The following is a 9,650-nucleotide window of genomic DNA, read 5'->3' on the forward strand; positions in this document are numbered from 1 at the left end:
TTTTTTTTAAAGGGGGAGCCCCCGCTATTACATGGGTGCCAATCGCACGCTTCCCAGCACGCATGCAATAGGATATTTGGGGAAACCTGTCAGAGTTGGGGCACGCAGAGCACTCCCGCAGGAGGATAATGCGATACTGAAGAGAAGCGCAGTGGGCCTCCACTGCGCAGCCACAGGAGCCAGGCTGCAGCGCAGCAAGAGCCAGGCCCTAGGGCTTGGCAGCCTCAGCCATCTCGCCGGGCCCGATCCAGTCACGGGGGTCACCTTCGCGGCTTCGAGCGACGGCGTCAAGCACCTGGGCATTCCCTTGTCCACCCAGCCAGCTGCAGCTGCCACAGCCCTATACACAGCCATCATTGAGAAGGTGGAGGCCCGCATCGCCCGCTGGTCCGGCTTCAGACTCAGCCTGCTGGGCCGAGCGTACGTCGCAAAACAGGTGCTGGCCTCCATGGTCACCTACCATGCCACCTTCATACCGGTGCCACAAGACTTGCTACAGAGGCTCTGCAGAGCCATCCACACTTTCGTTGCGGCGAACCGGCCGGTGACCCCTGGCGCAGCGGCGGCGCTGTTCCCAAGCAAGGACGTCTGCTTCCGCGCGGCCGCACACGGCGGCATCGCGCTGGTGGACATCAAGGCCCAGATCCTGGCTCTCCAGGCCAAGGTGGTGGGCAGGCTGTTGGAGCCGGAACAGCTGGCCTGGAAGGCCTACTTCGACCACTGGCTGTACAGGAGCACAGCCTGGCTGGCAGCGCAGGAACCCGGCACGGTGTCAGCGCGGCGGCAGCACATCTGGCAGCTGGGAAGATTCCTGCTCTTCTCCACCTTTGCAGCGAAGCATGTGGAGGCCCCGCAGCGCGTACGGCAGTACCTGCATGCCTACCAGCAGCTGCGGCCCCATCACCTGCGGAAGCCGGAAGCGATCGGCTACGACGCAGTCATGGGTGAGCCACTGTTCTTCAACAGGCAGCTCACGGATGCAGTCAGGCAGCCCTTTGCCTGGGAGGACTGGGCCAGGCTTGGCCTGGTCAGGATCAGCCACCTGCGCGATGTCGTGCGCGGCCCGGAGCATCCGGTTCGGATGGTGCGAGAGCGCGTGCCCATCCTTCTGGCTGCCTTGCCAGCAGCCTGGAGAGCGCTAATCCAGGTGCAGCCACCGGCCGCTATGTGGTGCGCATCTCCGGACCCGTCGGATCGCCGCGTCTGGTCTCGCACAGCCGAAGGTAGCACCTACCTTCTCAGCCACACAGTAAGCAGCACAGGAGCCCTTGTGCCAGTGGACGGAGGCGTTGCAGCCATGCACGCCTTCCTTCCTCCGGCCGCGCAGCCTGCATTGGTTCAGCACTGGGACATCACCAGGCCCTGGCATCCACGCAGCGGCACACGTCAGCAGCGCCAGCACGCGGAGCAGCTGCACCCAGAGCAGCACCTGCAGGTGGAGCAGCAGCCAGGGGAGCAGTTGGAGTGGGAGCAGCAGCTGCCGGAGCCACCGCCACCACCGCCGCCCACACTATACTTCTTTGGCCTCTGGGGATCCCAGGTACAGGACCCTCAGGCTTGGGGGCTCGGCACGCGGCCGGCACATGAGTTTGTGGTGAGGGAGGCCACCGCGCGGCGACAGGTGCTTCACAGGATCAGCAAGGGGGAGGCCAGCCCGGCGGGCCCGCTGCGACCAGCCATCTGGGCTGATACCACAGATGACCAGCGCAGCGGCCTTCGGGCGCTCGAGGCGCGATGGGAGGCCAGGGCTGCAGCTGCTGGTACCGCGTCGCAGGTCTTAGGCAAGAGGCCTCGAGGGCAGCCTGATCCCTCCTCCTGGGCGATCTGGATGGCTGCGCCGCAACCCCGTCCGGTTCCGCTGCGGGACCGCGGCGGGCCTGCGGGCGCGCCAGCGGGCCCTTCACCAGTGCCACAGGGAGCAGATGTCACTGTTGATCCTGCTGCTGCTGTCACAGCAGACCCATCAGCACCTTGGGCTCATGTGTGGCAAGTGGTGCACGCTTCCCATCTGGACCGGCGGCAGCGCGTGACAGCGTGGAGGCTGCTGCATGGCCAGCTCTTCGTCGGCGGCTTCGCGCGTCACGTCCACCGCGCCGATCCCGCCGGTCACGTTTGCCCGCATCCGAGCTGTGCAGGTCAGCTGGCCACACTCACCCATGTCTTCATCATCTGCCCTCTCGCCGCCGGGGTGTGGGACTGGTTCGCAGCGACATGGGCCGCGGTGACCGGAGACGACGCGCCACCGCGCAGCGCCGACCTTCTTCTCGCCGATGACACCAGGATCTGGGGACCGCCGCGGCAGCTCAGGCAGCTCTGGGATCGCCTGCGGCTCGCTACAATCTGTCAGCTGTGGGCAGCATATCAGCGCGGCCGCCACCAGCCAGATGCGGCGGCGATCACCCCCGGAGCGGTTGCGGCTCGCATCCTGTCTTCCTGCAAGAAGGCCCTGCTTGCCGATTGGCGGCTCGCGACCGTCAACGTCCGGCAGACAGCAGGTGTGCTCAGCGACTGGCTTCGCGGACGCGACCCGATGATCACCAGGGAGCAGTTTGCGGCGCGATGGTGCCACCGCGCGGTCCTCTGCGCGCTGGAGGAGCTGCCGGGCGCGCAACCAGTCATCCACTGGAGTGCCCAGCATCCCGTGCCGCTTCCAGCGTGACGCTTCCGATCCACCATTCACTGTACCCAGCCGGCCACGGCTCTAACTTGGCTATCTGTATGACCATGCTCTCATTTGGCCTTCTGCCATGACACCCGCTCGTGTCGATTCTTGTGTTGAACTCACACCCTCTCTTAGGGGGGCCTTTTTTTTTTTTTTTTTTTTAAAGGGGGAGCCCCCGCTATTACATGGGTGCCAATCGCACGCTTCCCAGCACGCATGCAATAGGATATTTGGGGAAACCTGTCAGAGTTGGGGCACGCAGAGCACTCCCGCAGGAGGATAATGCGATACCTAAGAGAAGCGCAAGCATGAAGGCATACCACAGAAAGGCAACAGAAAGGCTCCTAGCGATGGACATGTCCCAAGCACCAGAGGGTAACCTCATCCCCAGAGGCGCACTCCAGCCCGCTGGCAACGCAACACCGCTGAGGTGACGTTGGAGGACCCACGGGGCAGGTCTAGGGCTCTTGCAGCTGGAGGCAGGGGTCACAGCAAAGCAGGCAATCATCAATCACTGGCAGGCAATTATGGATGTGCGGGCAACCAGTGGTGGAACAGACATGAAAGGCACGTTAACACGGTCGGCCGACAGGGATAGAACAGGATCGCGTTCGGACCCATTACCACTAGGGGCCGCTCGGGGCTAGCAAGGGGACCCTAAACTATGCCTCAATCTGCCAGCAAGGTGGGGCACAAGCAAACGGTGGCATATGGGAGATTTGAAGCCGGAAATGAGGCGAAAAACAGGTAGGCTGGCGAGAACTCGACCAGATACACACACCCAACCACATCGGAGGCGGGGATAGGCAGGAGGCATCATGGGCCTTTGCGATAGGTGCTCTGGGCACATGGGCGCTAAGAGCCTTCGTCATACCATAGTCAGGCACGGATGACTAACCTTTCACCAGTCCCGATCCCACCCCGGCAAAGCCCGGCCTGTCGTTCCTTTTTTTTTTTTTTTTTTTTTTTTAAAAGGGGAAGCCCCCGCTATTACACAGGTGCCAGTCGCACGCTTCCCAGCACGCATGCAATAGGATATTTGGGGAAACCTGTCAGAGTTGGGGCACGCAGAGCACTCCCGCAGGAGGATAATGCGATACTTAAGAGAAGCGCAAGCATGAAGGCATACCACAGAAAGGCAACAGAAAGGCTCCTTTTTTTTTTTTTTTTTTAAAAGGGGAAGCCCCCGCTATTACACAGGTGCCAGTCGCACGCTTCCCAGCACGCATGCAATAGGATATTTGGGGAAACCTGTCAGAGTTGGGGCACGCAGAGCACTCCCGCAGGAGGATAATGCGATACTTAAGAGAAGCGCAAGCATGAAGGCATACCACAGAAAGGCAACAGAAAGGCTCCTAGCGATGGACATGTCCCAAGCACCAGAGGGTTACCTCATCCCCAGAGGCGCACTCCAGCCCGCCGGCAACGCAACACCGCTGAGGTGACGTTGGAGGACCCACGGGGCAAGCCTAGGGCTTGCAGCTGGAGGCAGGGGTCACAGCAAAGCAGGCAATCATCAATCACTGGCAGGCAATTATGGATGTGCGGGCAACCAGTGGTGGAACAGACATGAAAGGCACGTTTATACGGTTGGCCGACAGGGATGGAACAGGATCGCGTTCGGACCCATTACCACTAGGTGCCGCTCGGGGCTGGCAATGTGACCCTAAACTATGCCTCAATCTGCCAGCAAGGTGGGGCACAAGCAAACGGTGGCATATGGGAGATATGAAGCCGCAAATGAGGCGAAAAACAGGTAGGCTGGCGAGAACTCGACCAGATACACACACCCACCACATTGGAGGCGGGGATAGGCAGGAGGCATCGTTCCTTGTCTGAGACCCCTTTTGCCTTAGAGCCCTGGGACCACAGATTGCCTACCAGAAGCTTTGCGCCTCTCCTACCTCTAACCTTTGCCAGCGCGGAATGGGGCTCCGAGTCACGTGCTTCCACTGGTCGAGGGACCTGTCGAGCTCGGCCCAACACGGCCCCGGGGGTGCCTCCTTCACCCCTGGGGCACTGGCCTTCCCACCCAGTGCCGGTGGCCTCGCCCACCACCGGACGTGTTTGCGCGGCTCACCCCTTGGGTATCCCTCGGCCAGACGGATCCATCGTGCGCCCCGCTACCTGTGGAGTACCGTTTTTTTTTTTAGGGTTTAGGGTTTAGGGTTAGGGTTAGGGCTCTACCGTGCCGGAGAGCCAGAGCGTTGGCGCAAGCTTACAGAAGACCACCCTGCCCAGGGCTTTAGGCTATCAATAGTTTTCCAGTGATCCTCCGATGTTTCTGTCTCACCGGCAGCCCCAACAATCCCCTTGGCCTGTCATCCGTGGCCTTCTGCCTTAGTGTCTGTCCTCCTCACCATTCACAGTAGTTCATTGAAGGCTATCTGAAGGGTTTAGGGTTTCCAACCCCAGTATCCACCCTTGAACCTGAGCGGGTGTCTAGGACCTTGGACATGATGCCTCCTGCCTATCCCCGCCTCCAATGTGGTGGGTGTGTGTATCTGGTCGAGTTCTCGCCAGCCTACCTGTTTTTCGCCTCATTTGCGGCTTCATATCTCCCATATGCCACCGTTTGCTTGTGCCCCACCTTGCTGGCAGATTGAGGCATAGTTTAGGGTCACATTGCCAGCCCCGAGCGGCACCTAGTGGTAATGGGTCCGAACGCGATCCTGTTCCATCCCTGTCGGCCAACCGTATAAACGTGCCTTTCATGTCTGTTCCACCACTGGTTGCCCGCACATCCATAATTAAATAAAGGACATCAGGGCCCAGATCCTGGCTCTCCAGGCCAAGGTGGTGGGCAGGCTGTTGGAGCCGGAGCAGCTGGCCTGGAAGGCCTACTTCGACCACTGGCTGTACAGGAGCACAGCCTGGCTGGCAGCGCAGGAACCCGGCACGGTGTCAGCGCGGCGGCAGCACATCTGGCAGCTGGGAAGATTCCTGCTCTTCTCCACCTTTGCAGCGAAGCATGTGGAGGCACCGCAGCGCGTCCGGCAGTACCTGCATGCCTACCAGCAGCTGCGGCCCCATCACCTGCGGAAGCCGGAAGCGATCGGCTACGACGCAGTCATGGGTGAGCCCCTGTTCTTCAACAGGCAGCTCACAGATGCAGTCAGGCAGCCCTTTGCCTGGGAGGACTGGGCCAGGCTTGGCCTGGTCAGGATCAGCCACCTGCGCGATGTCGTGCGCGGCCCGGAGCATCCGGATCGGGTGGTGCGAGAGCGCGTGCCCATCCTCCTGGCTGCCTTGCCAGCAGCCTGGAGAGCGCTCATTCAGGTGCAGCCACCGGCCGCTATGTGGTGCGCATTGCCGGACCCGTCGGATCGCCGAGTCTGGTCTCGCACAGCCGAAGGTAGCACCTACCTTCTCAGCCACACAGTAAGCAGCACAGGAGCCCTTGTGCCAGTGGAAGGAGGCGTTGCAGCCATGCACGCATTCCTTCCTCCGGCCGCGCAGCCTGCATTGGTTCAGCACTGGGACATCACCAGGCCCTGGCATCCACGCAGCGGCACACGTCAGCAGCGCCAGCACGCAGAGCAGCTGCACCCAGAGCAGCACCTGCAGGTGGAGCAGCAGACAGGGGAGCAGCAGCCAAGGGAGCAGCTGGAGTGGGAGCAGCAGCTGCCAGAGCCACCGCCACCACCGCCGCCCACACTATACTTCTTTGGCCTCTGGGGATCCCAGGTACAGGACCCTCAGGCTTGGGGGCTCGGCACGCGGCCGGCACATGAGTTTGTAGTGAGGGAGGCCACCGCGCGGCGACAGGTGCTTCACAGGATCAGCAAGGGGGAGGCCAGCCCGGCGGGCCCGCTGCGACCAGCCATCTGGGCTGATACCACAGATGATCAGCGCAGCGGCCTTCGGGCGCTCGAGGCGCGATGGGAGGCCAGGGCTGCAGCTGCTGGTACCGCGTCGCAGGTCTTAGGCAAGAGGCCTCGAGGGCAGCCTGATCCCTCCTCCTGGGCGATCTGGATGGCTGCGCCGCAGCCACGTCCGGTTCCGCTGCGGGACCGCGGCGGGCCTGCGGGCGCGCCAGCGGGCCCTTCACCAGTGCCACAGGGAGCAGCTGTCACTGTTGATCCTGCTGCTGCTGCCACAGCAGACCCATCAGCACCTTGGGCTCATGTGTGGCAAGTGGTGCACGCTTCCCATCTGGACCGGCGGCAGCGCGTGACAGCGTGGAGGCTGCTGCATGGCCAGCTCTTCGTCGGCGGCTTCGCGCGTCACGTCCACCGCGCCGATCCCGCCGGTCACGTTTGCCCGCATCCGAGCTGTGCAGGTCAGCTGGCCACACTCACCCATGTCTTCATCATCTGCCCTCTCGCCGCCGGGGTGTGGGACTGGTTCGCAGCGACATGGGCCGCGGTGACCGGAGACGACGCGCCACCGCGCAGCGCCGACCTTCTTCTCGCCGATGACACCAGGATCTGGGGACCGCCGCGGCAGCTCAGGCAGCTCTGGGATCGCCTGCGGCTCGCTACAATCTGTCAGCTGTGGGCAGCATATCAGCGCGGCCGCCACCAGCCAGATGCGGCGGCGATCACCCCCGGAGCGGTTGCGGCTCGCATCCTGTCTTCCTGCAAGAAGGCCCTGCTTGCCGATTGGCGGCTCGCGACCGTCAGCGTCCGGCAGACAGCAGGTGTGCTCAGCGACTGGCTTCGCGGACGCGACCCGATGATCACCAGGGAGCAGTTCGCGGCGCGATGGTGCCACCGCGCGGTCCTCTGCGCGCTGGAGGAGCTGCCGGGCGCGCAACCTGTCATCCACTGGAGTGCCCAGCATCCCGTGCCGCTTCCAGCGTGACGCTTCCGATCCACCATTCACTGTACCCAGCCGGCCACGGCTCTAACTTGGCTATCTGTATGACCATGCTCTCATTTGGCCTTCTGCCATGACACCCGCTCGTGTCGATTCTTGTGTTGAACTCACACCCTCTCTTAGGGGGGCCTTTGCGATAGGTGCTCTGGGCACCTGGGCGCTAAGAGCCTTCGTCATACCATAGTCAGGCACGGATGACTCACCTTTCACCAGTCCCGATCCCACCCCGGCAAAGCCCGGCCTGTCGTTCCTTGTCTGAGACCCCTTTTTGCCTTAGAGCCCTGGGACCACAGATTGCCTACCAGACGCTTTGCGCCTCTCCTACTTTTAACCTTTGCCAGCGCGGAATGGGGCTCCGAGTCACGTGCTTCCACTGGTCGAGGGACCTGTCGAGCTCGGCCCAACACGGCCCCGGGGGTGCCTCCTTCACCCCTGGGGCACTGGCCTCGCCATCCAGTGCCGGTGGCCTTGCCCACCACCGGACGTGTTTGCGCGGCTCACCCCTTGGGTATCCCTCGGCCAGACGGATCCATCGTGCGCCCCGCTACCTGTGGAGTACCGTGCCGGAGAGCTGGAGCGTTGGCGCGAGCTTACAGAAGACCACCCTGCCCAGGGCTTTAGGCTATCAATAGTTTTCCAGTGATCCTCCGATGTTTCTGTCTCACCAGCAGCCCCAACAATCCCCGTGGCTAACCCGAACTGCGCCAGCATGCCCGCCCTACCTTCCAACCTTCATGTCATCCGTGGCCTTTTGCCTTAGTGTCTGTCCTCCTCACCATTCACAGTAGTTCATTGAAGGCTATCTGAAGGGTTTAGGGTTTCCAACCCCAGTATCCACCCTTGAACCTGAGCGGGTGTCTAGGACCTTGGACATGATGCCTCCTGCCTATCCCCGCCTCCGATGTGGTGGGTGTGTGTATCTGGTCGAGTTCTCGCCAGCCTACCTGTTTTTCGCCTCATTTGCGGCTTCATATCTCCCATATGCCACCGTTTGCTTGTGCCCCACCTTGCTGACAGATTGAGGCATAGTTTAGGGTCACATTGCCAGCCCCGAGCGGCCCCTAGTGGTAATGGGTCCGAACGCGATCCTGTTCTATCCCTGTCGGCCAACCGTATCAACGTGCCTTTCATGTCTGTTCCACCACTGGTTGCCCGCACATCCATAATTGCCTGCCAGTGATTGATGATTGCCTTCTTTGCTGTGACCCCTGCCTCCAGCTGCAAGCCCTAGGCTTGCCCCGTGGGTCCTCCAACGTCACCTCAGCGGTGTTGCGTTGCCGGCGGGCTGGAGCGCGCCTCTGGGGATGAGGTTGCCCTCTGGTGCTTGGGACATGTCCATCGCTAGGAGCCTTTCTGTTGCCTTTCTGTGGTATGCCTTCATGCTTGCGCTTTTCTTAGGTATCGCATTATCCTCCTGCGGGAGTGCTCTGCGTGCCCCAACTCTGACAGGTTTCCCCAAATATCCTATTGCATGCGTGCTGGGAAGCGTGCGATTGGCACCTATGTAATAGCGGGGGCTCCCCCTTTAAAAAAAAAAAAAAAAAAATAATTGCCTGCCAGTGATTGATGATTGCCTGCTTTGCTGTGACCCCTGCCTCCAGCTGCAAGCCCTAGGCTTGCCCCGTGGGTCCTCCAACGTCACCTCAGCGGTGTTGCGTTGCCGGCGGGCTGGAGCGCGCCTCTGGGGATGAGGTTGCCCTCTGGTGCTTGGGACATGTCCATCGCTAGGAGCCTTTCTGTTGCCTTTCTGTGGTATGCCTTCATGCTTGCGCTTTTCTTAGGTATCGCATTATCCTCCTGCGGGAGTGCTCTGCGTGCCCCAACTCTGACAGGTTTCCCCAAATATCCTATTGCATGCGTGCTGGGAAGCGTGCGATTGGCACCTATGTAATAGCGGGGGCTCCCCCTTTAAAAAAAAAAAAAAAAAAAAAAACGTCACCTCAGCGGTGTTGCGTTGCCGGCGGGCTGGAGTGCGCCTCTGGGGATGAGGTTACCCTCTGGTGCTTGGGACATGTCCATCGCTAGGAGCCTTTCTGTTGCCTTTCTGTGGTATGCCTTCATGCTTGCGCTTCTCTTCAGTATCGCATTATCCTCCTGCGGGAGTGCTCTGCGTGCCCCAACTCTGACAGGTTTCCCCAAATATCCTATTGCATGCGTGCTGGGAAGC

At 61.3% G+C, this 9,650-nt stretch overlaps 1 protein-coding gene across 1 annotated transcript; it reads right to left on the reverse strand.

The window, feature by feature from the left end:
• Positions 1-7,781: 7,781 nt before the first annotated feature.
• On the reverse strand, positions 7,782-9,247 carry COCSUDRAFT_60101 (hypothetical protein; the record flags this gene model as incomplete). The annotated part of the gene is made up of 3 exons (XM_005643287.1): positions 7,782-7,950; positions 8,743-8,910; positions 9,126-9,247. The coding sequence occupies 3 exons, from the start codon at positions 9,245-9,247 to the stop codon at positions 7,782-7,784; spliced, it is 459 nt and encodes a 152-aa protein (XP_005643344.1).
• Between the last annotated feature and the right edge of the window lie 403 nt (positions 9,248-9,650).

Source organism: Coccomyxa subellipsoidea (genome assembly GCF_000258705.1).
Source record: "Coccomyxa subellipsoidea C-169, whole genome shotgun sequence".
NCBI classification, from domain to species: domain Eukaryota; kingdom Viridiplantae; phylum Chlorophyta; class Trebouxiophyceae; family Coccomyxaceae; genus Coccomyxa; species Coccomyxa subellipsoidea.